Consider the following 27,918-nt stretch of genomic DNA (forward strand, 5'->3'; position numbering starts at 1 on the left):
CAAAACTAGTTCAAACCAGGATTGATATAGTTGGGCATGTTCGCCATCATTTGTCTGACTGTCAGCTCCTTGGAGTGAGGAGACAAAAGCAAAGGTTAAAACACTGTAGGTATTGACAGTGCGGCAGTTACAAGGGGATTAAAAGAAGGTAAACAAGGCGATTGCAGATGAAACGGGAAGCTCAGACAACATATTTTAGAAAACTGAGAGGGCTGAGAGAAAGTCAGATTAAATATTTCTACTGTAGTCATTTCATAACTTTCTATTATAACCAAATCTCAACCATATACTGATACAAACACACCCACAGTGAGATCAAATGTTCTACTCATTGTCAAAGACACACTGTACAGTGGAGCACAAGTGTTTTTCACAGGACGATCTACCTTTTTTTTCAGGTCCTTACTGTATGTGCATCTAGTTTAGTACCTGTTTCTCCTCTTAAAACCTTTTCTATAGCCACTCCTCTCTCCTCCAGGTCTCTTTGTTTCTCTCCAACCTCCTCTAGTTGTCGCTGAATCACCTAAATGAGTCACCACACACATTGCATTCAGACTAGAACTGTCAAGCGATTATTATTTTTTGTTAAATCAGATTAATCACATTTTAGAATTTTGATTAATCATGATTAACACTTAATTCAAAAGGCTTTTATAATCAACATTTTTTTGTTATGAGGACGTCTTCAACATTTTGATCAACTGCACACCCATCTTCCTCTTTTTCTAAGGGTTAGTTAATTACTTGCATAATTTTAAATGAAAAAAAGGACCCCAATATGTTGACATGAAAAAATACTCTGAAAGTCATACGCAAACATTTATTAACTCATTTGCTCCTAAAAATGTATAAATACATTGTACTTTAAATGTTTTAAGTGTCCCAAAGACACAGAATACAGACACACAGAAAGCTTTGACGCAGCCTCTCAACTGCAAAGAACGGTTGAAGAAATTATAGTTATTACACAAACGGCCAGCAGGTGGGAGCAGCGCAAAAGAGATCAACCATGTTGCAAAAAAAAAAGCTCATTTATTCACAATTCTAAATTTGTGAATAATGATGAAACTTAGCTATATTCTAATGGTAATTGCTGCAATTATATCATTTATAGACATATACTTTACTACTACTACTACAATATATATATATATATATATATATATATATATAAGAAATAAAGATTTTTTTTTCCCTGATGAAAAAAAGAGACTCCAATCTTTTTTTTAGTAGGTTCCATGTTTTTATAGCAATAGAACACAAAATGCTGTAGGCCTTGCAAAATCATTCAAAATCCAGTAAAACAGCCGGGAGCGAAGGGGGTTGCTTCAGTGAAAATGGCTGGCAGTGAATGAGTTAAATGCTTTACTTTAATGCATGTAGTTATGTTTATTGCTCAAACAAGCTGTGCTACATTTAACATAACCATCTGTTGTCAAGCTAAAGGATCATCTGCGCTCAAAACTAATTGTGTGCTTAATCTATGTGAATACATGATTAATGCGATATTTTTTGTGATTAATCAATGAGTTAACGCTTTAACTTTGACAGCACTAATTCAGATAAAAAGTGTGCTGATTAAAACTCAGAATTGCACAAAAAAATAGGGGGGGGGAATAATAATAATAATAATAATAATAATAATAACAGACATTCTACAGCTGCTAAAGAGAAGTAGGTACTAGAAGCACAAGTAAAAAACAATAGTACCTGAGCTCTATGCAACCTCTTTAACTGTTCTCGTTTGGCCTGCAGGGCCGCTGTCTTTTCTTGCTTCTTCAGTTGTCTTTCTGAGGACACCTGTGACCACAAGCATTCGACACGGAATAACACGTACACACATTGAAACGCTAACACACACACGTGCACGGTACAGAATCGACATAAAAGTGTACAAACCCTCAAATTAGTTGATTCACATTCATCATCAGTTGAACAGGGCTCCTCCAGACTCTGTTGACTCGCAGCTAGACAAAAAACATTTACTTTACACGTTGCTAAGAAACTAACACTTAGGCATGAAAGAAACAATGAATGTAAGAGTCTTCTCTTTGTCACCTTCTGCATTTTCGGGGAGTGCTTTAACACATGAAGCCTCGTAAAAATACATGGACTGACGAGGACCGTCTGTACTGACCCGGATCGACGGATGTAAACCTGCTTCAGTCAGTGCTTAGTAGCCTCAGTCTGTGTAATTTTTTAGGCTTCATGTCATAAAGCACTTGCCGAAAATGTGGAGGCACTCACCAAAAAGTGGGCCTACGTCAATGACGGGCCGAGCTCTGGACAAAACTTTAAACACGTTTTCCTCAAAACTAAGGATTTCATCCTGGGAACACTGAAACTGTTGGTACTTCCATGTATTAAATATTATTTAAATAGGAAATAATTTTGTAGAATTAGAATTCATGAATATCTAAATTTTGATTTTTTTTCCCCACCCATGAGGACTCTTTTGCCAGAGCCCATCACATAATTGTTAATTATCTCATGTTTGATAAATCACAACACTAACCATTGTTCCTCAGGTTGGCAAGGATCATCCTGATTTCCTTTTGGAGCTCCTGGTCCTTCCCGTCACTCTCTGATGGCTCCCTCTTCCTGAGCCTCAGGGAGGAGAAAAGGGTAACCTTCCTGTTGGACAGTGATGATGGCGCGTCATCAGTGAAGACCCTTCCAGAGTCTCTGCGGCCCTTCAGGGAGACTTGCTGCAGCATAGACGGCAGGTCCGGCCCGGCTTCATGGTTCCTAGCCTTCTTCTCATTGGATGACTCTGGTTCAGCAGAGGTAAAATTTAACTCTCCCTCCGACATAGGCCTGCGTCTGCGTTGGCCGTCATGTCTGGACCTCCTGGTGAAATGGAACGATAAACTAAAATGCAGCGTGAAACATACTTATCTGCTGTTCATCACAGAAATAGATAATGACATCATCAAACATTTGAAGGAAACACTTGATAAGGTTTCCAGTACAATCTGTATAACAAGAGCAGCACATAATTATGTCTTTACAAACATTGTGGGGGCTGTGTTGGAGCTGCTGGAGGAATTGGTTACACTAAATCTCCTCCTGAAGGCGTTGGCAATAAGCTGGAATGCTGAGAGGGAAGAGGCAGAGGCAAATTGGCTTTCGGTTGCTCTTCGATGCTGGCCGGAGTCTGCCTGAGGCTTATCTGCTTCTGTCTCTGCTTGGACCTGATAAAACATCAGAGGGGACTGGGTAACACAGGTCATTATGAGGTGAAATTTATTCTCACATTATACAAAGAGAGAGGTAGTGATGTCTCTACCTGGTGTTGCTTTGTGGTCTTGGTGGCTGTAGTAATTGAAGTTTCTTCTGGAGTGCCCCGCATGTCCCCGCTCAAGAGTCTCTCTTTCTCATTAATAGATAAAATCAAGCGTTTCTTTGGGCTGGTCGAGAGATGTTTGGGATCACCAGATGACTCGCCTTCATGGGTCTGAGTAAAGAAAACCAATTACTATTATTTAGTCATAAAATATGTAACAGTTGGCAACATAGAGGGGAAAAAAAAAAAAAACACTGAACGTACCGTTTGTTTTTCAGCCGACTCAATCTCCTCAAAGTCAGAGTCTGCTTCAGGAACAGTCTCTGGTCCTTCTTTGTCCCGTGGCCAGCCTCGTTGGAAGTTTTTGACAAATATCAATGGGAATGCTGGGAGGGATGAGAAAATCATGAGAAAATAATGTTTACGAACAATTATCAGTATCAAATTAGTGTTTGGCCAGTATGGGGATACAGTTCTCTGGTTAGATCAAGCCATTAACCCAAAAATGTTTTTCCAAATATTGGGACATTTGTTGATGAGATTCAATTAGTTTAGTTTTTTTTTCCTTGTTATTTTCCATTTTAATTTGCCATTGCTTAACCTTATACACTTCAAACAATGTTCAAGTCACATGACGATGCATTTAAAAGAGAAAAGTTAAGCTATGGCGAAGATTACTCACTTGCTCTGATTCTTTGTTTCCAACGATTACTGTGTTTGGTCTTACAGTGACCTGCATAAATTTGGGGAAACAATCAAAAGACAAAAAGTCAAGTCATCTTTATTTATATGGGGTATATGCCACGGAGGAGGCGGGACTTCCGACTTCCTGGTTTTCACACATCAGCTTTGTTTCCGTTTCCTGTTAGCGACGTGTGGGCCGCGTCCGAGTTCTTGCACTTCCGCCTTTGTGCCCCTCAGTTGCACGTTCCCGTCGATGGGTCTAAGTGTGTAGTGTGTCTGTCTCAATTGTCCGAAGCATTTCAGAGAGTTGAAACGCCATTGGCAGGAGCGCGTGGTTAGGGGGCACAGGGGTGGGGGTGCGAGTGCTGGAACGCGACTATCAGTGGCCGGAAACGACACCGATGTGTGAAACCCGGAAGTCAAAAGTCCGTGGCATCTACCCCATAGCGCCTTCTAACAGCCGCAGCTGTCACAAAGCGTTTAGAGAACACATAATATAAATATTAACAATAATGCAGTCATGACAATTCAGCATTTTTTTTTTCCATTCCTGCATACAGTTTGTTATTTGAAGCGGTTATAGATGAAAGAGCAAAGAACTGTTGGATCAGTTTAACATTAATAAAATAAAATAAAAAATGCTTAAAACACAGACAGATTTGAAAAAGCATTGTCAGAGAGGCCTTTCGATAGGAGTTACCAGAGATGATTGCTTGAAGTAATTAACAGCAAGCTAGCTACAGCACAGCAGTGACATCCATAACTAAGGCAAGCATAATTCAAAACGGGAATATTGGGAGAAAATAAATGAAGGATAAACTGTATTTACACATTAACATTATCACCACTTGATCTAATTAGATTCAGCGTAGTTGTATCAAATTAGGCATAACTACTGAGTAGGATGCAATACTGTTCTGCACTATAGCAAACTATAAGTAAAACATATTGCTCAAGTAGAAATGCATGGTTGCAGACGACCACGGAATGTGGAAAAATCATACCAAGGGAAACAAACAAACAATAGGCTGTGCTCAATAATACCATCTTTTCAGTGACATTAAATTTGAGTAAAATGTCATAACTTCACCATAGTTGGGGGCAAAAAAAAAAGAGATTGTTAGCCATATTGAGATCTCGAGGCTTTATACAAACACAAAAGAAGGAAATGTAACACCTCTTAGGTGGTAGCAGGCACAACTGACTATTATCCCGGTGAAGACAGTGTTCATAAGTTCATACAGTTTTAGATCTCATTAAAATTGCGGCAACGTTCATGGTATTGAAACTGAGTCTCAATACAGTACTGTATATGTGATCTAAATCTTGGACTGAAAACCATCCTGACCTTCAGCAACCTCTGCAGACTTTTCTGTGGTGGGCACATTGAGGGTTTCCACAGCCACGTCTGTCTCCCCAGGATCATCTGTCAAACATCTATCTGCATGCATGTTAGATGAACTGCCTGGAAAATTAATAATAACAAAAACAACAACACTAATTGGGTAAACTGTCATTAAAGTCCAAAGTACAGTAAGGATGAACTAAGCAGTACACTGTAGAGTGCACAGTCTCAATGAAAAAACGAATACCCATTTAATGTTTCAATTTTAAGATTGACAACAAGTACATAGCCTTATAATGCAAGGGGAAAAGTAAATAAAAATTCAGTTTCTAGTCTAATGTTGGCTAAAACGCTTTGCCAACTACTGATACTACCACGTCACACTAAAGTTATAATACAACATGAACATACTATCCATACTGACATTAAAGGATGTCAACGTTATATAGTATTTTCCCAAAGATGGTTCGACTTAATCATTGAAAAAAAAAAAAGGAATAAAAACAAAATATTGAAACATTGGGGCCAATTCCTTTAGTAGACTAAATTTGAGTTTGACATGACAATATGAATGAAACAAGGGGAGAAAAAATGTTAAACTTTTAAACTAACTTTTTTTAAAGGCATTTTATAGCTGTATTTGATACACAACTTGTATAATAATATAATGTTTCAGAGGTTTTCAAACTCAAATGTTTTCAGTCTACAGCAAAAAAACAAACACACAAAAACAAGGCCCAATAATTTTGTAGTGGAGTTGACTTACTTTTATAGATTGATGTTCCCACTTAGATTGGCTACAGGTTTGTAAGAAGTGGTTAATAAGAGTCACGTGTGAAGTGTTGAACATGTGAAACAGCATCACCACCCAAAGGAAAAGACTTGAGAAAGTCCAGAAACATAGTCCAGTAGAAGTTGATAGGAGACGCGATTCACTTCAGCTTTGCTCAGTTATCAAACTCAATTGGGTATACTACAGTCGAATTAATGGCCTTTGACTGTACTGAGCTCTTCTCTTTCTGTCCTTTCAGTTCCCAATGTGTGGTAGACTCGGACTGACAAACAACTATGACAAATAGGTGATGTTAGGTCAACTAAGCACAAAGGTAGACAGAGGATATTCTTGACAGATGGGTGTGAATAATGCAGTTAACAGGTATGGAAAGGACAAAAATAGGTCACTACTCCAATTTTAAGTTATGTAATGCAATCGCGCTATCAAAAAAAAAGCACAAAACAATTGTTACCAATCGTATTTATTTGTAGTTATATTTACATTGCATAAATATAATAGATTATGCATTCTTTACAGTGATTGTGAATAAGGAAATGAAATAAAAAGGCTAGTAGTCTGCATCGAGCCCTATACTTACAGCAGCGCTGACAATTAATACTCATTGGATATAGAAAATGAACACAACTTGTTAAATGATCAAGTTTTTCTTGAATATAAAACTAAATAAATAAATGCAGACAATTTGAAAACCTAGACCTTTCAAACTCAACTGAAAAATAGCGTACCGGTAAGCATGCTAAGGGATAAATATAAAACAATTGGAAGTTGACAAGTTGACTGTACGGCATACCCTAAAATAAATACTTGTTGCTTTAATTACAACAGTTTGAGTTTGCTCATTATTCCTCAAAAGACTAAACTTTGTGAATGAAACAAGTTGTCTATTGTAATTTAAAAAAAAAATTTCGCAAGTAATGTTTATTTTGCAACTAAGTCTATGGTTATGGGTGAAATTAAAAACACACAAAAAAACAACACAATTTTAATTTACCGGTAGTGATCACGAGTAAAAAAAACGTGTGTTCATTTTGTATATTCATTGCATCGTGTTGAACACCTAACGCTGTGGGGGGGAAAAGCAACTATTGGGCAGCTTATCTCAGACAAATTCTAGCAGGTACATGAGAGAGATCTGGAGAGGGGTTCTGAAGGGGGGAGGTCCTCTTCTGTAACAGAGGGAACCACACACAGATGTGGACAGACACATTACAGTCAAACTAGCCTGAAGAGAAGGATGGTTGACGATGCATCAACTGAGGCAAGCAGAAAGCGTGTTGGTATTGGTGAGCAACTGCTAAGCACAAGGGTTAGTAAGGTCACATTGATGTTATGACTGCCATGGAGCACAAACAGTGACTATTATATGGATATGTCCAATAAAAAGTTTCATCTGTGCGTCCCACAATTATAACACTGGGAAAGTAGGAAGAAATTTAGCAGTATGTGCATTGTGCACATGTGCATTGCATTCATGACCTCTAATGTATTAAGACATTATTTACAGACAATGGCCAATTGTCACCGTTCTTGCATCAATCGGAGGTTGTGCTTTGCAAATGTTAAAAAGGCTGAACATAATGAAGTGAATGAAGTGAGGAAAAACAAGATAAACAATCTTAGAAGAGTGGGACAGAACAGATTTAAGTGCAGAAAAGGAGCTGAAAAAAAGAATTGGATTTTGACAAACTCGAACCAGAAAAATTTTATCAGTCAAAATTTGAATTCTTTGGTCTCGTTTCAAGCAAAAATAATAATATATATTAGGAGTTAAAAAACATTTTTGTTGACCTTTAGCAAAATAATAAAAAACAAAGTGCTTTAGAATTTAAAAAAAAAAAAAAGCTTGACAATAAATACATACCGGTTTGTTTCACACATTTTCTAGATTTTTATCAACGGTGTCCCAGTGCAAATGTTGCCGATTTTCATTTTGTAAGAGTACACTGATTTTAAACCAAAGAGAAAAAGTGAAGTCAAACAACAAAACAGTCACAAATTAAACTATTAAGCAAAACAAAACATGGTTTTGTCTCTTCCATTGCAGTCATAGCGCAGCAGGCAACATGGCAAGTGGCATTCCTGTGTATTCAATTCTTATAATTCATTCAAAAGCATCCGACGCATTCTGAAAGTTAGATTCAGGAGCTCGTTTCAGGTTACTTGCAAGTTGCCAGAGGTGGGCACGTCAATGAATTTTGAGCGTTCGTCATTCAGCGATCAACGGTCGAGACATCCTACCGTCATCGTCAATCCGTCAATATTTCAAGCCGAACCAAACTGTAATCATCAATCGGTCAATCTGTTAATGTTATTTTAACCGGGATTCCTTCATTGCTTAATTACAGCTGCAATTTTATGACCGACAGTAAATTTCATGGGCACAGTCTGTAAATCGTCAGTCCGTCAATGTTATTTTAACCACACTTCCGTCATGCCAAATTACATTTTGACACCAATATTTTCCACTTGACATTGTTTGCTATGTTCTTTTCAAACAAACGGACTGAGCACTAAATTAATGCTTGCATAAATGTAGCAAGAACGAGGAATTTACAAAAGGAGTAAAACATTATCACAGTCTGTCGTCACCCGAGCGCTACAAGCTATCAAGCTAGTTATCATTATTGGGACATAGCCAAAGGAGAGAAAGCTTGGGAATGGTGTGCGAGGAAGGTAGCAAACCTTGTAAGTGTATATTTACTTGTTTACTGCGGGAAAAAAGGAGCTGCTTTGCCGCAGTCCCAGGAAAGAAATGGAAGTACTCATCAGTGTCCGTCGGAGTTTCTGTCATTCGTCAGCAAAACAGGCGTCCGTCATTAACGGACTGAGAATGTCCGTTGGTACTGACCCAGTTATTGATGATCACATGATGTACGAAAACCCACTTCCATCAATGCTTAGTCTGTCAATTATTCTAAGTTTCCCGTCATTCGTTAAATGTCAACAAAACGGACGTGTGTCATTGACAAACCTTCTGTCAATATTTATGGAATGCCCACCTCTGCAACTTGCAATTCAATGCTGCATTAACAAAAGTTAGACTTTTTAGATATCTCTACTTAGCTGCACATTGTGCTCAATTGTGATTCATTATCAACAGGGGTAGGAAATCATTCACACTTGTATTGTGATGTTTTTAGTGGAAGCAGCCTTGAATGAGCAAATTTGCGTCACACATGCGTTCAGCTCTTTACAACATCCATACAGCGCAATGTGCTTCTTCATAGTAGGCTTAAAAAGGCATCAAGTTGCATACAACTAAATATTGGTGAGGTGTACTTTGCCTATTAAAATCACCTTGGCCTTCAATAATATATCCAATAGGGCACTTGGAATAAAATGTTAAAGATAACACTAGAAAACCCCAAATAGAGCTCACTCTGCCTCATATGTGAAACAGAGCCCTTGACTATTTCCTCAGCTCGGAATGGGAGCCTAGAGGCCGATGAGCTGCTGCCGAGCTAGCTGAGGCTCTTGGCTGATCTGTCCAAGCAGCTCGTGCATTGCGCAAAGCAGCGAACAGCCCATGCTCAGCAACTCATATAGGAACACATAGTCATGTGAGTAGCTTCTGACATGGGTGCCCACAGCTGTCAAAGACTCACGCACACTGCCCAAAAGACGTCCAGGAATCACACACACAGCCCGGCTGGCATGCCTCGGCCAACTTAGGCCTCGCCTAAGCAAGGAAACCAGGGTACCTGGAGGGTGCGCCTGGATGCCGCTTGTCACTGGGTTTCTCTCTTTGTCTAGCACCATGGCTGTGACACGGTTGTGGTCATCCTGCACAAATCAAATGACAAACCGCATTACATATGCAGGACAATAACGATGTTAGTGTATTCAGAACTTTGTGAGTTGCTCAAATTGCCCCTCATCTCTACGTGGTGTCACTCATTTGTGCTCATAACAATTTGAAGAATTGACAGAAATCTGTGGTGCAGCAAACTAAAAAAAATATCTTGCATAGGTCATATGAACCTTGATTGGGGTGTATGGTGGTCATTAAAAGGAAACCCGACTGTCATGGCAGGTTTGCTCTATATTATTTATTTGGTTGTTACCAACATACCAATGAGATTCATTTTTCAAAAAAACATTTTGAGTTTAAAACATTTTATAGAAACTTTATCTGGACGCACGGCGCCATTTTTATTTACGTCGCAACGCATTCGGTGCGTAGTGACGTAGAATGGCGGCTGGCTCTCTGCCGAGCAATGTGAAACTCAAGAAAGAAAGCAAAGTAAGCCTCCGTAGCGTTCCTAAAGGGACGATCAAAACTCTTGAATGAGTCCGGTGAATGACGAGAGCATCTCCCGATCTCATGTTGTTTCTTTAGGAACACTACACATCTACAGTATGTGGGGGTTGGGTGATACATGGACAAGCACGATCAGGGTGGAAGACGGCCTCCAAGTTACCACTTCACAGCGGTGATCTATGATTGCAAATGGAGATCTTGCAATTCCTTATAAACATACATTATGTGCGTCAATCTCCTACATGGACTAGGGTGAGTCAGTTTCTGCTCTCACCATGCTGACCGTGCGCTTTTCCTGCTAAAAAATTTAAAAGGGAATGAGAGGAGCCACTTCCATTGGCCAGGAAGCAAGTCGGCTGTTCACGCTCACAATGGTGCAAACGCCCGCTTTTAACTGTGAGCGTCTGCAAGAATGCCACAAGAAAGAAAACTCTACCCATGCACACAGTTAGGCAGCGCTTTGTGCCAAACTTGTGTTAGGCACGACAAAAGGGCCCTTAGTGGTAAATGGTCTAATTTCTTAAAAATATTGTGAATGTTTGATGTTACAATAGTATTTACCTTTCTTTTCCTGAAGTGCGTACTGGATTGGTATTGGGCATAATGCATCTTACAGTAGAACTTTGCTGGAAGAATACAAACATTGACAAATAAAAGTAGTTCACTAAACAGGCAATAATTTCAAGATTAAATGGTACATCTTGACAGTGACTCAACTCAAGCATACCCTCATATGAGTTGAAGGTGTGGCTGCCCAGTCTGAGGGTGCATTTACAGACGTCACAGCGGAAACACTCTCGGTGGAAGAAGTAGCCTTCAGCGCTCAGTCTCTCCATTACGTATACCCGCTTAGAGCAGAAGTGGCAGATATCACTGCCCCCAAGTCCACAGTGGAATTTCTTACGTCCTACACACTAAGAAAAGGATCAGACGTAGACGGACAAGGTTAGTGTGACTATCTTGACATGACTTTTCTGTTATTCCAACAATCACCTGAAAATAATATTCCAAAAATTTAACACAGCATTCGAGTTGGACTAAATTGCAATACTTGTGAAATGAATGGCATTAGTTAAAAGATGGATTAGGAAGGAAAGAAGGGGATGAAGGAGGGAAAGAAGGGGGTGAAGGAAGAAAGAAGGGGACGAAGGAGGGAGGGAAGGAGGGAATTGAATGAACACCACAGACTGGGACCCCAGCAGGCAACATTCTTCAAAATTCTGATTGCATGTACTTACATACACCAACCTGCCACAACATTATGTCCTTACATTATGATGTCTTATTCATTGCACAACTTGTATTATTGCTGTGGTGCAGACTTGCCCTGCATCTTATATTTTGATCCTCTCAAGCTCCTAAGTGAGGCAAGCAAAATATTAGTTTCTTCTGTCAGTAAGATACAGTGCAGTGATATACCTCTGCAAACTCTGAGATGTCTAGTGTTAATCAAATGAGTCATCGTTCGGCCTCATCTTAAGGCCAGTGCACTACTAAGTGTCATTTCTGCTCTTCTGTTTTTGTCTTTATTATTGTTTCAACATAATATTGTGTATCACGATGCATCCAACTGTCATTCTATGTGAGGAGTGTTGGGAATGTTTCATCAAGCCCAAGTGCATAACCAAGACACAATCAGCCATGTTAAGTGAGCATACAGTGAAGCAGTGATTAGAAGAGACTTTCATCGAGGTAGGTTTTGTTCAAGGCACTGATCTTATAGTTATATGCAATAGCATGCACAATGCAGGAATGCTCCATATATTTTGCATTATGGAAATGTACTAGCTTTTCCAACAAAAGTGCAGAAAAGGCCATGAATTTGACGGTTAGATTTCTCCCTGCAATACCAAAACACACATCTTACCGTAGCAGCACTGGGCCTGTGATCTGTCTCATAGAGGATGGCTAGTATTTGGGCTTTAGCATCTATGGTTGATGACACCTTTCCAACTGTACGCTAATATTGACACCAACAAACATGAAAGGACAGCAGACGGGAGCAGAAAATTCACAAAACAAAGTCAGAAAGAGAATAGATGTCCTTTCCCTTACCAAACCTGGATTTAGGCTGGGTTATTAACTGGTACCTCTTTACTGTAGTTTGGCGCTCCAGTTGGACAACTCTCAGAGCGAATGACTGATTTTCGAACGATTCCTTCAGGGTCTTGAGGACCATAACTTCCACTGGACTAAGACATAAGGCAAAGGGAAGAGCAACCTATTAAAAATGTCTTTATTGATCCGTAGTTTCATAATTGCAATCTGAGCATGCACAAAGTTGGTCCATGCCATGCATGCTGCCGTTATGTCAGGCTAATGGCAGACATCTGTTACCTTAGCATCTAAACCATCTTTGTGGCTCTTTGATGCTGCATGAGAAGTTTTGTGGATTTGTTGAGTTTCAAGACTGCCCTGAGGCCTGTATTCTGTCCCTGTATGTTCCTTTAATGGTGCAAAATCTGGACCGGAAGAAAAGCTAATTTTAAGGAGAGGAGATGCGGCATCCTGGCTTGCATAAGAACCAGATATTTCAGTGGGGACTTTGCTGTCATTACACAAGGACTCCACATGACAGGTTTGCTGTAAACCTTCAGAATCAGTATGAATGGAGGGAGAGGGCGATTCATTCTTGTGCTTGTTGTGAAGTGGGTTAAAGAAGCCAGCCTGGGCAGTGGGGTCAGGAACAGGGTGGACCACAGGGTAGATTTTGGTGCTTTTAGATGGGGGAGTAGGAGGGATAGAGGTAGATAGTTCAACCTAGGGAAGAGTCAGAAGTTAAAGATGAAGCAGAAAAAGGACAACAAGAAATGAACATCTACAAACTCAACAATGAGCAGAACCTGTCCTTGAGGAAGGGAGGAAAAATGAGCGGGAGTAGGTTTGTTGGAGCCAGTAAACAAAGTCGAAAGGAGGACAGCTCTTTCCTTTATAGTCTTTTGTGCAAACTGTCGAGTAGACAACCTCTCAGATTTATTCTGCAGGGTGGATCAACAAGAAGCAGGAATTACCCAGAGCATGGAAATACATTTAAGGAGATTTAAAATGTTAAATTTGCTACTAATAAGTAAACGACGGAAGCGTATTGCATTCACTTGAAAAAAACTCCTGTTTTTCTGAAATTTTTTTGGGGGGAGCTTTGTTTTTGTTTTTTTAATTGTTTTTCTAAAAAAAAAAATTCTGTTTTACAGAGTATTTTTTCCATCAAAAAAAATATGTTCCCTGTTTTCCCTGAATATTTTTTTCTGTTTTTCTGAGTAATTTCCCTGTTTCATAAAAAAAAAATGATTTTGTTTTTCGGAATATTTTTTTTTCTGTTTTTCTGAATACCTTACAGTGTAAGGCTTACACTAAAACATTAATAATACTGTGTGTGTTACTACATGCATTACCTTAACTAAGGCCAGTTGGAGTTATGCGAGAAAGTGTCCGCTTCCGCTACTTGGAGCGCAGAGGTTGTTAAAAAAAAAAAAAAAAAATAGTACAAAATTACTACTAATAATTTTGTTGTCTGTTTTGTCAGTACCCAGCCCCCCCCCGTTTTTCGGAATAATTTTTTAACCGTTTTTCGGAATATTTTTTTAACCGTTTTTCGGAATATTTTTTATGACAGAAAAAATATTTAGTAAAACAGAAAAAATACTCAGAAAAACAGAACATGTACAAAAAAAATACTCAAAAGACCCAAAAACAAAGCTCCCTCCTAAAAAAAAATTGTCAGAAAAACAGGACGGTTTTCTTCCCCAAGTGAATGCAATATGCTTCCGTAGCAAACGACTATTAGTAGTATCTTATTAGTAAATGCAGGTTAGTCCTTTTATTAAATATACACGTGTTCACCTGTTGCATTTCCTCCTCTGACCTTAGTGAGGAGAGCTCAGTGTCCGACACAGTAGAGGCTGAATAATGGCTGGATTTAGCAACAGGAGAAGTGCAATCTGTGTAGTGTAGTTCAGGACTTGGTGAGCGCAATGGGCTATTGAAGTGTGAGGGTGAAGGAGAGCGTCTGCCGCTTATAGAGTAAGAAGATGTGGGGGAAATGAGACCACTGCTTTGTGGAGCCACAGCAGTAGGATTTTCCAATAAACGAAGGTAGATGGAAGGCTGAGGATATGGAAACAAATAAACAGGGAACCACAGGAAACAAATAGAGTGATAACTACATTTGTGGTAAGAATAGCAAGTTGACAATAAATTAACCATAAATGAATGATGAATAACAGCAAGAGATACAATTTGTGGAGCATACCTGCCATTTGGGTTGTGGGGAGCGTAGAGAAGGAGGAGGAGGGGGAGCATCCGTGGGCTTTGCAAAGCGGGGATTCTCACCCTCCTCCTCCTCCTCCTCATTTGAGAGAGGAGGTGGGGTGGATGAAGGTGAAAGAGGTGAAGCAAAGGATAGGCTGGGAAGGTCATCCTCAGGCTGATTATAGAAGTAATAGGAAAAGGAAGTGGGGGGAAAAAGGGAAATTTAATGTCTGGAAACTAATGTTATTCATCTTATAATTTCTTGCTGTAGTACTAACATCAATAATGTTGTATTTACTTACTGCATGCAGCTGAATTCAACATTTTAAGGTTAGAACCATACTCTTATCACAAATCATCTTTCCCCCTTTGAAATTAATGAAAGTGCAGTATAATAAAGACATCCACACATACACAGAGTTTCACAATTGGCTCAGTAAGGTGCAATAATAAACAGCAATTTTTGACAGAGGATAAATAATGAACGTTTGAGAGTACTGTTTAGACTGTATTGTCTGTTTACGTGTGTTGCTGCACCATTTATGTTCAAATAGCTGTTGCTTAACGGTATATTGTTCTCAATATTGTTAGCCTGTTTATGCTATTTTGCATAATGTGTTAGCATTAGGCTAGCGAACTTTCATACAAGGCAAGGTTCGTTTATTTAAATGCAGGACATGAAATTTTATTTATATTTTTTTAGTTTGACAGTAAACTAATTGGTAGCTGTAATAGACAACTTGGAAAAAAGCATTTGGCCTTTTTATTATTATTATTATTTTAATATTGTTTACTATATGCCATGTTCTTTAGTGCGAAGTTAGTTAAGTTTGCTGCCACCATTTAGAAATCTAATATTTAAAGTATCTTAAATTTTGATTATCAAGAATTATTTTTTATTTTTTTTTACAAGTCTTGTGACTCATAAGTCGAGGTACCACTATATTTCACCCTGCCTCAACCCATTCAAAGAACCAATTATTTTTGTCTAGAATTAGTTCGCTTATTTAGATACTCAAAATAAATTCTCTCTTTCCAGTTATTTTTCAGAAATGAAGACCAAAAAAAAGACAATGCATAAAAACTCAATGCACTCAAGGGTTAAAAAATGGCTCGAATGTCGATGCATTTACTACTTAATCATATCCAACCTTGCTATGCATTTTTTCTGCTGAGTTCTCCTCAAATTTGGCCAGCAGCTGTGTTGCCATGGATCGGACCTTGTTCTCCCGCAGTTTCCCGTCCTCACCTCCTGAGGGCACACTGTGACAGGATAACTGACGCCGGTTGCAGGACCCAAGGAACATAAGCAAGATAGTGTGAAGAATAGTTATGAATCAATGATAAATAGAAATGCATGATAATTCACATTTCACTCTTAAATGTGATGAAAATCTACCTACCTCTGTGAGGTAGCTGTTACCCTTACGTCGCCGCTTATTAACTGAATCGTAGTCCATTTTTTTGTCATCCTGCGAGAGCAAGGACAAGATTCCATTCTAAAAAAAATAAAACCTAAAAATCATTTCGCACTTTAAAGACAGTAGACATCAATAATCCACCCAATCAGAGATGGAAATTGTATTATATGCATATTCATTGTGCTGGTTTTTGCGAATATAATCCAACATTCAGTGCCAGAATATCAATGAAGGTGCTCTGATTAATGAAAGGGCAAAGAGCTGATGAGGTGGGAAGCGGCATCAATCTTTTCACCCTCACAGAAATACAGTACATAAATTACTTAAATTAATTACATGAATGAAAGGTCAGAACATTCACTGAGAAAAGTGTTACACAACCTTAGGTATCCTCTTCCTGGGCTGGCATAGGTTGCCTTTTGCTGATTGTTTTTCACTATTCTCATCTCTTTCTTTTGCTCCTGAAATACAGAGGCACAATACAGTAGGTTCATGTTATATATCACCCTGTGATATTTCTTTTAGCCAGTCAGGTTCATGTTATAGCTGCAATAGTTAAAGTTCATGTTATGTGAAATATTTTTAATTAACAGCAGTATGGGATTAAAAAAAATCCCATCTCTCACTCAGACACACGCCCGACATGGAGGAACACTTTTGATGTCCTTAAGTGACACCTTTCAAAACTGATAGGAAGTTTTGAACAGAGAAGGGAACAACTGGCGGTTGACAACAAAGGAGGTCTGTCCCACATTTTTTAATTTAGCATAGAAAAATGCAAATAAATCAGTTATTACATGCTTCTTGCATGTCAGATGTTTATGTTTGTGTTCTGCATTTCTTTTTTTTTCTTCAGTATTTGAAAATACAATACAATGATGTAAGTTGGAAATTGTTCGGAGTTGATTTGTTGGTGGAGACGGGGGGCTTTTGCAGAGTAGAGTAGAGTAGATACCACCGGTGGAAACAAGGCTTACTGGCCACACTGTTGCAATCAAGGGAAGGGTCACTGAAGAGTCCTTCATAAACTACAACTAAGGTAACTTTAACCGGCACTGATCAACAAATGTTTGCACCAAAAATTAATTTATAGACAGTTTATCTAATCCTAACAAAAACCTCTTTCTCTACATTATAAAAGAAAATGCATTTGCAACGAAAACTTCAATGAAGCATTTTTAGTATTAACTGAGAAAATGACAAGTAAACTGAATATTTTTAATCTAACCTTTTCTGTTTCCAGGCAAGTTCCTGAAGGCTTCATAAAATTTGGACAGGTATAACACCATTAGCAGCTTGTCCGGTTCAGCCCCCTCAACCATTTCCTCTCCAGTTGTCACTGGCTGAATCCCAAGGTGATGCTCAGCCACATCAAAGGCCAACTGATTGTTTGCTGACACTTCATCCTCATGAAGGGAGTCATAGTCACTGAGATAGAAAGACAATCACATAGACATGTTAATGGAAATAAAACATAATTCAGACCTGGCATTTACCATTAATTGTTGTTGTATTTATACACACACACAAAACGATCCAGTGAAACCTGTCTTTTTTGCCATGTTAATGATGAGGTCAGCTGCTGTTGGAATTGTGATTAGAAGAAGCATATGTGTAGGCAGAACAGGTTTTGTGTCTTTTTTTCCCCCTATTTAAGAGACGCTTCAAATCCAATACAATAAACACTGTACATATCATTTTGCAACATTAATCAGAAATCTATGTGGCCACAGTGAGAATCATGTGTGTTTGTGTACCAGTAAGTGGAAATCCAGCTGCATACACGACAGCTACGGTGGAGCTGCTCCAGTACTTTTGCACACGTAAAATGTTGTGCTTTTGTTGTTGTTTTAAATAACACTAATTTCTGTTTGAAAATGGTGTATCCATTCTACATGTAAACATGACAAATAAAGACTCATTATTTTGTCTCATATTAATCTTTTGTTGTCAATGTCCTCAGTCCCAGGCAAAAATAAAGAACTCGCTGTTGCAATATTTTTGAGGGGAGTGTAAATATCAGTGTGAATACAATGAGTGTGTTCTCACATGAGTTCGGGCCTCTGCCTATGTATTAGGGCGCAAAGGGCAAGGCCACTCCTCCAAGAAGATGTCAGGTTGGTGACGTTGACCCCTCTATAGCCATTAGTCTGTCTCTGACACCATGTCAGGAGACGGTCAGGCCGCACCTCAGATTCTGTACGAAAAAGAAGATTGTTCACATTACTGATCTTACATCAAGGCTCGAAATAAACAGTTTTGCAGAGTCTCATCAAAACACAGTGAAACATTATTGGAAAAAAATTGCATCTCTGTACTATGAGATGCAGATTCTCAGTTATACTAAAACTGAGAATAACGGATTCTTCTGCAAATTTGTTTGTCGCCCACAAGCAGCTCCAGAATTTTATCCAGCATGCTGCTAAAACATTGAGCCCGACTGGACGAAGTAGCAATCTGTCAATGTAGGCAGTGAAAGAGGTGGCTATGAGAGGCAGGCTAAATGCTAAGCTAAAGCTAAAGTATGAACCATCCATGTATCATATACAAAAATACTGCTTAATGTGCCTCAACCATATAGCGAGCCAATGTGATTTGAGTTGGTTTGGAGGTTTGAGGTATGGCAGGTCCTAGAAATAGTTTCTTGGGAGTTAGGAGATACTAATACAGTAGTCTCAAATGTATACTTGATGCAATGCGAAGCATTTTCACCCACAAAACTTTCCTTTTTAAATGAAACTGAATCAAACAAAAACAGTTCAATTATTATTATTTTTTAATACACACAGTTGTCATTCATTCCGCAAGACTCCAGTACTTTTTGTATCATCCCAAAGATCATTCTTTTTATCCATCATGAATACAAACTGTGACGTGCTGGAAAAGCTCTTATTTCTTTAATTAAGGTCAACTAGGAAATTGATAGTGGTCTAACCAAACCAAGTTCATCAGAAAATTTCAAAGTCAAATAAAGCAACAGAGAGAACTCTCTAACTATGTTTAAGTTGAAAAGTTGTCGCTGTCCCTATGTAAGCATGAACACATGGTGATCCAGTTATCAAAGCAACTTCCTCACGCAATAAAACTGGTGATGAAAAACAGCAAACAAATGTAATAAAACAATAAAGTGCAAGAAATATATCTATTAATATTCTTGTGAGCCTCACCTCCTCTGGAACGGTTGACAGGTCTACCAATGGGACCTTCAAGGTGAGATGAGTCCTGTTTGCCATCATTGAACAGGTGTCGCACCTTGGAGGTAAAAAATAATGTGAAGTGATCCTTTTGTAAAGTCATGTCACTCACTAATCCAATATTCATACAACTAAAAAAATTTAAATTTAATGAATTGATGGAGTTTAACCGCCTTAAAACAATGTATAAAGCCCACCATAACATTTTACCAATCAACATGCAAATCAAATTCAAATAAGGGGACAGGGAGTACAAATTAAGATGAACCCCAGAGTACAGGCACCGAATTAAGGAGAACAAGTTTGCCCACACCTGCTCGACGCCTCTCTCCGTGGGCAACTCCAGAGCGCAAGAGAGTCCAGACCCCTCTCAAAATGACTAGTACAAGGGTGGGCAAACTCGGTTTTCGAGGGCCGGAGTCCTGCAGGTTTTGGAGGTGCCTCTTTCAACACAAGCTGATTCCAATCAACAGGATCGTTATCAGGCTCATGCAGAGCTTGCTGATGAGCTGATCATATCAGCTGTGTTGGAGAAGAGAAACATGCAAAACCTGCAGGTCTCCCGCCCTTGAGGGCCGAGTTTGCCTACTCCTGGGCTAGTACCTAAACCAAAGCTATGCGTCAAGACAAGCACAACTATGTCGAGTCCAAAATATTTGACTTTGAACACTATCTCGGGCTCCTCCCTGCAAGGAAGATGACATTACACGTCCCTGGAGCCAGCTTTTCTGACTGGGGATGGGACTACCAATTTCCCTACCTCCCATCTTACATTGCACCCGACCCTATATGCCCCCTCTCACAGGTGGTGAACGCAGAGGTGAGCCCCGGTGTCCCACATAAGGGTGAGGGAAAACGTCTTCCAATATTTGTTATCATCATAGATGTCTTTTGATACTTTCATACTTTGTCTGGTCCCTCATCTATGGTTACGTTCACATTAGTGTTGTCACGATACAAAAATTTTGATTTTGGTACTATACCTGTATTAAAATACCCCAACACCGGTACTGAAACAGTACCTCAAAAAAAATCTAAAACATCAGCAAAATTATTTGTACTTTTTATTACAGGTAATTAAAAATATTAAGATGTATACATGTTAATTGATTTAAATACTGTATATATTTATGTATATATTTATTGACTGCATTTGATGTCAGCCGTTTTAATTATTAGTAATACTAGAGTGTGCGTGCATATCTCTGCTCTTCTCCATTACGCTCCCAATTACTCGAATGCGTAATCAAATACTACAAACTGGGAACAAAATAATCCACACTCGACATATTTTTTAAGGGACTGCAGTGTGAACGTAGCCTATAACCTGGTTGCTATTGGTGACTTTGTAGTTTCGTAAGATTAGTGTCAGACTAACCTGGTGGGGGCGTACATGGCTGGAACTTAGGTTGGGATAGCGGGTTGCAGGGTCAATGGTATACTGATCAAAGTTTTTACTGATGTTCTCTGTTGTGGTTTGAGGAAGTAGCCGGTAGATGCTCTCCCTAGGGGATGATACAACAAACAACTGAGGAACTAATTGAAGTACAACACACTGCATCATATCAGGTAATTCTGGGGACCTGAAGCAATGGTTCAATTAAATAAGAAAAATAAGACAATATAATGAGGGAGTTGTAGGGATGCAGCTATTGAATATTTTTGTATCCTGCTGAAAATTCTATCCAATAATCAAATATTTAGAAAAATATTAAGAAATATATTCTTTGTTTGATTAAAGAGCGATTATGAACGCAAAAGAGAATAATTTTACTTGATGAACGACCAGTTGGTTTCCTTTTTCATTCAATCAACAGTTCCTTTCTTAAATTCACATTGTACATAGGAGAAAACAATTTTCTTGTCTAGAAACATTTTCCGTGGGGCAATTGCAAACAAAAAAAATATACATTTCAGTTTATCTTTAGCATTCATCAAAAACATAAGGCATTAATTTAAAAAAACAATAATTGCCTTAATGCAACCTGAGTAGCGACTATTTTAGCATGTAACATCACAGTAGGGTCACGGCTGTGTGTTTATGCGCTTAAACCAGTTGACAAGGAATAAGAGAAATATTCTTTATACTTCTAGAAATGTTGGAAGTGTTCAAACATGAAGGCATTTGAGAGAAAACCCTTCACCGACCCCCCCCCCCCAAAAAAAAAAACATTGCTACTTTGAGTACTACACTGACCATGTGACCAAGTAACTGGTATGGTCTCGATACCCAGCCTGATCTACAATCCTTTATGAAATGTGCAAATCTTTCTAGGTGCTTTTATGGTATTCCATCAGATTTCAACAGATTAAGAGATATGGAACAATAAATGCACAATTCAGTATTCTGATCCAGCATGTTCCTGGTTTTAGTAAATCTTCGTATTTACTAGATTTTAATTTTACCTCTTTCATTTTATATTTTATAAATAACCTAAATAGTCTTTTTTATTTTTTTAACATTAAATTTGAAACTTACGCTTAGTCAACATCCGACTCCTCACGGGCACTGTTCCAATTCTAAATGGAACAAACTCATTTAAGAGCGGTTATTGCTTCCTCAGTTATTCATCTCTTGTATTGCTTCCTTTAACTCTCTCTTCTTCTTAGAATTACCCACATAAATTGAAACGACAAGCAGTTGATTGCTAATGTCGTTCAGTAAAAATCCACTTATGTTGCTTTCCATATTGCTTGAAAATCTATCATTCAGGGATGCATATTGTTATTCTGCTTTGTTTTGTGAGAGTTGGAAAAGGCTCATATTGTGCATTACTTCAATAAAGATCATCTGTTAACTTGTGTTTGTTTGAATTCATCAAATCAATGTTGAAATCACAAATATAACTGACTTTTTTGCTTTGTTGTGATTAACAACCTTTCCACAATGGTCATGAATTCATCAATGTCCGATCCTGGTTTTCTGTACACATAGCTAACAATAAGATTTTTCATTTTCTTTACAAAAAAATAAAAAATTAAAAAACGGAACAATAAACGATTTTTCATTTTCTCCATACTGCTTTCAATTGTAATACACGCCATGATGTCATTAGTACGGTAATTACCGACATGCTCTCAATAACCATATAAGAGAGGCATTCGTCAACAAACATAGCAACTCCACCACCCCACCAGCCTTACCACCTTTTGTTACCAAGAAAAAAATCACAACAAACGATTGTACACAACTTATTTATTATCTGAGAAAGAAAAACAATGTCACACGAACCTCTCTGCCAGTATCTCTAGCGGGTTCTTGCCCTGTGCAAAGGCCTTTACCATCCAAACTGTGTCAAAAGCTGCCAGAAACCCCCGCGCGCAACCTGTACCCATTGGCCAGAAAGGCTGTGGAGAGAATCATCATCATCATCATCATCATCATCATCATGGGCAAGGACGGTCATTTTTACAAAAACAAAAAAGAAAAAGATCCGGCTAGGGCTCATTTCCACTGACGATACATACCTCAAGCAGACTATCTCCCACCAATGCAACCAGTAGCTGATGTCCATGTTTCTCCCTGATCAAAGCAGCATTCTCTGAGGCATACATGCTGGTGAAGTCAAACATTGCTACATCTGGCTGTCCGTAGTGGTTGATAGCATAGTCCAGTGATGGTAGCTGGTAATTTGTGCCAAAGTCAGCTGCCTCACGGGCATAAGAGAGCAATGCTTCCTGGTTTACATTTTCAGTGCTTAGTAAATGCTCTGTTTCTACATAGTCCTAGATGAAAAACAAAAAGCTCAAGTAAACAATATAGATCAAGCTGTATAGTTAGAAAAATATATAGATTTTCTGCATTGCTTACTGATCACTTTATCATTAGAAAAAAAAAGGTAAAATAACGTATCCACCTGCATCTAATGTGGATCGGTCAAAACTGATGTGAAACTAGACCAAGAAGTTACAGCCAGTTGCACATTGCAATTCCTCTTGCTGATTGAATGAAGCTCAACCAATCCATAGTAACTACAAATACAAGGTCTTATTGTGAAGGCATATTGTGAAGAACACGTGCTGTATAAGGGCAACATTTTTGCAATAAAAATTAATTTAAAATGGCGAGTGTACAATAATTAATGACCCAGGAGGAGTTTGCGGTTTATTTGCTTTCTCTATATACCCAATGCAGACCAGTAGCCAACAACATTTTGAGTACACTCTTGAGTGACTGGAAAAACAATCTCCCATGTGTCAAATACGTTTGTGTTGTTTAAATCAGTGACGTGCAATCAGGATAGGCAAGGTAGGCACTGCCTACCCCAGGCTAAAATGAAAGTTGAAACCGTTTGGCTTTTTCTATTTATTTGTATTATTTATTTCATTTCAGAAAGCCTACACTACCTATAGGTTTAAAAGTGACAACATTTGATGATTTTCATACCTCAATTAAAAATGACTCTTTATTTAATCTGGCCTGCAGGCAAAAATGCTGCAAAAATTATCCTCCTGAAGGCACACCGCTACTGTGCTTTTCCCAGCCCTGTCCGTGTAGCGATGTGCGTTTGCGCATGCGTAGTCAGTTTCCCAGTAGAAAAGTCCTTTACGCAAATAGGCAGATCGCTACGCAGCCTTTTTACGTCACTGTATTAATCCTTTGCGAACGCACGTTCACACAGTGCTTTCGTGAATTCAAAACACACTTAGTGCACAGCAAAGCGGTAAGAAAAGGCCACTCTGGAGAATATAAAACTATTTTTGCACCTTTCTTTTGAGGGAAAACACCATCTTTTGAAGGATGGAAGACCAATGCCTTAGCTACCGGATCTTCAGCAAAGTAAGGGGCAAAGAGTTATTCGTACTTTTCACTAAGAATGGCGCGAAAGGAAAGATTGGCTTTGAGAATGTGCTTCGATTAACTGGCTGTTTCACATTGCATGGTGTTTGGCATTGCTATTGCTAGCTTGATTTTGTGAATTTGTTTTCGTTGTGCGGCAAATGGGAGGCAAGAGTGTACTGCAACGTTTACTGTGGCTGGCAAACTGCGCACTGGCTGACGGTGGAGCCAGAACTTTAGCTGAGAGGTAAATGTTGCGCTGCCGCACCAGAGGCGATGGGTACGAACCCATCTCGAAGCAAAAATAAAAATAAAATAAAAAAAGATTGCGGAGCAAAACAATTAAGACTTTAAAAGAGAATAATTTTTTTGGTTTTATTTTCTACCATAATGCTGTATTATGTGTGTACAAGCTGTATTACAAAGCAACTGTTGTTTTAAAACGAGCTGAGGATAAGCAGATCAGATAATGGATGTATTGCATGGACGCTATTTCATCAATAGTAGTCGACAATATAATGACATCAAAGACTTAGGTCTCACAACATACTAGGTGCACAAGTTGAGAGGGGTGTTTATGCTGATCTAAATGGACATGCAAACTTACATTAATGATGACCCCTTTGTCCAGCAAACTCTGTTTCTTTGCAGTCATGACAAAATAATGTGTATGGTCTCTGTAGTAAACAATGTTCTCCAAGTCAATTCCTGAAAATATGAGAACAGACAAGGCCCAACTTGAAATTTAAAAGTGCCATTTCACTTATAGTTATATACTGTATAATGTATATGTACTGTACAGAGCGTTTAGACATTCTGTATTTTATTTCTTGACCTGTTTCGTCCTTGAGTTCAAGGAAGAACTTCTGATTGAAGATAAAGGCTACTCCACTAATCTCCTCCACTTTAGCCTCCGCTGTGGTGTTTCTGTTGACAAAGTTAGCCGTAATCGCAATGGCCAGCTTTCCTCGAAATTCCTTGCGGCTGAAACCTACCAAAAATAAAGACAGAAATGTTTGTGAACAACAACAAAACCGCCAAAGTAAAATGCAACTTTTAGAGACATTGATTTTATTCTACCAGTTCAGGGGAATCATGAATCATTTAAATTTAGACCAAAGCTGAGCAAAAAGCTGGTTTGATAATAACAGTGCACTTGTCTGTAGCAAATACTGTATGCTTTTAGACATGGCGTAGTTTATGATATTTTTAAACAGAGGACATTTGCAATAAAATAAAGTTGTTTGGTATTCAAAATCTGGGGCAAATGGGTTGTGCAGCACAATGACATTTGGCTGTAAAATCTTTAGGCAAATATAGTGGCTCTATTTTACGAACTGTATAGCAGAGAAGGAGAAACTAATGGCATTCTAATAGTCTATCAAATGCAATGTTCGAGAGCAACAGTGAATGAGCATCAGTGACCAAGCATAATAAATCCTCTTACTGTAAAAATACATTAACTATTCAATGTTTAGTAGTAATCAAATTACTTTATGGTATTGTCAGTTAATTATCCTATTAAATGGTGTCACATTTGTAAGTATGTGTTTTGCACCCGATAAAAACATGGCAAATTTCTGTCAATGTCAAACAAGACTCTTGTTTGGCGTCTGGTGGGTTGAATGGAATTCAACATTAATAATCAGGAACATCAGGAGCATAGAGAGCAGCCATACACAGCCACAACAGTGTGAAACCTCCACATTATGCTGGTCACCAGCCTAGTCATGCACTACTGTAGGATGGCATCCCATTTGTCAGTCATTCTGGCACTAGCAGCATGTCCAAGGTGATCCCACAAGTGTTCAATGGAGTTGATGGCAAGACTGTTGGCTTGTCATTTCATCCTATCCACACTCAAATTTTGCAGGTAGTATCTGATAAATCACACACTGAGAGGTGCGAGTTGTCATCTTGGTGGATATAAATTGTTCCCAGAGTGTGACGATATGCGCTTGCCTCTGGTTGCAAAATCTCATCAACTCGATAAAGTCTCTCCTCATTAAGATTGCCTCCAATGATGAGAAGCTAGTGCTGCTCAATAATGGAAAATAATATTAATCACTATTGTTTGGGCAATAATTGAAATCATGATTATTCAATTATTAACAGAACTTATAAAATATATTTATAATAATATATATATATTTATTCATGTTGACAAAAACTTGGAGTGCATCATGTGCACTGTGCAGGACGATCATTTATTTTTTGTTACAAAACAAGAAAATGTTTACATGTAAATTATATATATATATATTAAGACAAATAAAATTCTTTAAAACACTTTAATTATGCAAGTTCCTTATGGATAAAACAAAATTAGTTATTTTTAAATAAATAAATAAAAAGGGCAAAAAAAACAACTCAAAAATTTGTATTAATAATCTTATGCTGATTTTGTAATTGTGGAGTGTAATAATTGAAATTGTAATTGAATTTTGATTAATTGCACAGCCCTATGAGAAGCCTTTTTTTCTCCCAGTGAGGAGATGCCGCCTCACACCATACCATGCCTTCACCAAAAGATGTTATTCTATCAGTGCAGCAATTAGCATACCATTCTCTACGTCGTCATTGCAATTTGACCCTACAATCCACCTGCTGTAGGCAGAATCTGTAACTCATCACTGAACTTGACATTTCTCTACATGTTCAAGTTACAGTGAATGGGTTGCCGACACCAGCGTTTACAGGCCTCATGGTAATTTACCCCTAGGCGGTGTAATTTACCCCTAGGCTTTTTGATGGTTCTGACCAAGCCATTTCAAAATACAATACTGCCCCACTGGTTTTAAGAGCACTCATGGCAGCACTTCGAGACTGGAGATTGGCTGAGTGCACTCCGGTTCCAATTGTGCACAACGGGGTTCACCAATTCCGGTTTGAGGTCGGAGTCCTGCAGGTTTTTGATGTTTTGATGTTTCTACCAACACACCTGATACTGAAGATCAGGATCGTTATCAGGCATGCTAATAAGCTGATTATATGAATCAGGTGTGCTAGTGGGCGGAAAAATCTAAATCTTGCAGGACTCCGGACCTCGAGGACTGGTATTGGTGAACTCTGGTGTAGAAAGAGCCATCGGCTGCAGTGTTCACCAATCCCGGTCCTCGAGGTCCTGCAGGTTTTAGATGTTTCCGCCCACTAGCACACCTGATTCATATGATCAGCTCATCAGAATGCCTGATAACGATCCTGTGCTTAAGTATCAGGTGTGTTGGTAGGCAGAAACATCTCAAACCTGCAGGACTCGGGACCTCAAGGACCAGAATTGGTGAACCCTGGGCTATATCATCCTGCAAACATTGACTGTAAATCTGTAGAAGACAACCTTAGGTATTTAACTCATTCACTCCCAGTCAATTTCACGGAAGCCCTTTGCTCCCGGCTGTTTTACTGGATTTTGACTGATTTTGCAAATTTTTATGGGAATATTCAACAAAACGTCTTACTTAGGGTTAGGATTCAGACATTAAGCATGGAAGAATGTTATATTAATGGAACATTAAGCCTTAATATTTTATTTCATTGCTGTTCAAACATAAAACAGACTGAAACCTGTTTGTTAAATGCAGTGGCTCAGTTAGAAGCCTGAATTTTCAGATAAATAAATACATTTTCATACAAATCTTACAGTGTACATGTACAAGTTTACTGATTAGTATTTTCTTAATTGGAGTAAAAAATAAATAAATAAATAGCAATAATCAATTAATAGATTCGCATCGGAATTAATCAGTATCGAATCGAATCGTGACACGAATCGAATCGCCAGGTACTAGGCAATTCACGCCCTTATTGTGTTCTATTGCTAAACAAACATGTATAGTATTTATACGTATTTGGGACACTTAAAGCATTTAAAATAGAACGTAGAACCTCTTTTGACACTTTTCC

General features: G+C 38.5%; 1 protein-coding gene across 15 annotated transcripts in view; it reads right to left on the reverse strand.

Annotated features, from left to right (window-relative positions):
- LOC144053481 (F-actin-monooxygenase mical2b-like) overlaps nt 1–27,918 on the reverse strand; it is a 49,471-nt gene that overhangs the window by 1,743 nt on the left and 19,810 nt on the right. The window contains exons 6-35 of one of the 15 annotated variants that reach the window (XM_077567966.1): nt 24,851–25,006; nt 24,623–24,723; nt 22,704–22,961; nt 22,468–22,583; nt 20,614–20,740; nt 19,209–19,293; nt 18,091–18,238; nt 17,270–17,469; nt 16,423–16,502; nt 16,024–16,092; nt 15,772–15,897; nt 14,622–14,795; nt 14,213–14,476; nt 13,216–13,350; nt 12,710–13,132; nt 12,463–12,564; nt 12,240–12,332; nt 11,100–11,286; nt 10,934–10,998; nt 9,813–9,894; nt 5,319–5,435; nt 3,969–4,019; nt 3,551–3,672; nt 3,290–3,457; nt 3,016–3,215; nt 2,516–2,850; nt 1,900–1,967; nt 1,711–1,800; nt 430–523; nt 1–68 (exon numbers count right to left, since the gene is read on the reverse strand). The exon at nt 1–68 is cut by the window's left edge and continues 44 nt beyond it. In XM_077567966.1, the coding sequence (XP_077424092.1) occupies nt 1–68; nt 430–523; nt 1,711–1,800; nt 1,900–1,967; nt 2,516–2,850; nt 3,016–3,215; nt 3,290–3,457; nt 3,551–3,672; nt 3,969–4,019; nt 5,319–5,435; nt 9,813–9,894; nt 10,934–10,998; nt 11,100–11,286; nt 12,240–12,332; nt 12,463–12,564; nt 12,710–13,132; nt 13,216–13,350; nt 14,213–14,476; nt 14,622–14,795; nt 15,772–15,897; nt 16,024–16,092; nt 16,423–16,502; nt 17,270–17,469; nt 18,091–18,238; nt 19,209–19,293; nt 20,614–20,740; nt 22,468–22,583; nt 22,704–22,961; nt 24,623–24,723; nt 24,851–25,006 (4,304 nt within the window). Of the gene's footprint in view, nt 69–429; nt 524–1,710; nt 1,801–1,899; nt 1,968–2,515; nt 2,851–3,015; nt 3,216–3,289; nt 3,458–3,550; nt 3,673–3,968; nt 4,020–5,318; nt 5,436–9,812; nt 9,895–10,933; nt 10,999–11,099; nt 11,287–11,610; nt 11,731–12,239; nt 12,333–12,462; nt 12,565–12,709; nt 13,133–13,215; nt 13,351–14,212; nt 14,477–14,621; nt 14,796–15,771; nt 15,915–16,021; nt 16,120–16,422; nt 16,503–17,269; nt 17,470–18,090; nt 18,239–19,208; nt 19,294–20,613; nt 20,741–22,467; nt 22,584–22,703; nt 22,962–24,622; nt 24,724–24,850; nt 25,007–27,918 lie in introns of those variants that run through there. The other 14 variants (XM_077567965.1, XM_077567964.1, XM_077567967.1 and 11 more) reach the window with 14 other exon arrangements.

This window comes from Vanacampus margaritifer, chromosome 6 (genome assembly GCF_051991255.1).
Source record: "Vanacampus margaritifer isolate UIUO_Vmar chromosome 6, RoL_Vmar_1.0, whole genome shotgun sequence".
In the NCBI taxonomy this organism is placed as follows: domain Eukaryota; kingdom Metazoa; phylum Chordata; class Actinopteri; order Syngnathiformes; family Syngnathidae; genus Vanacampus; species Vanacampus margaritifer.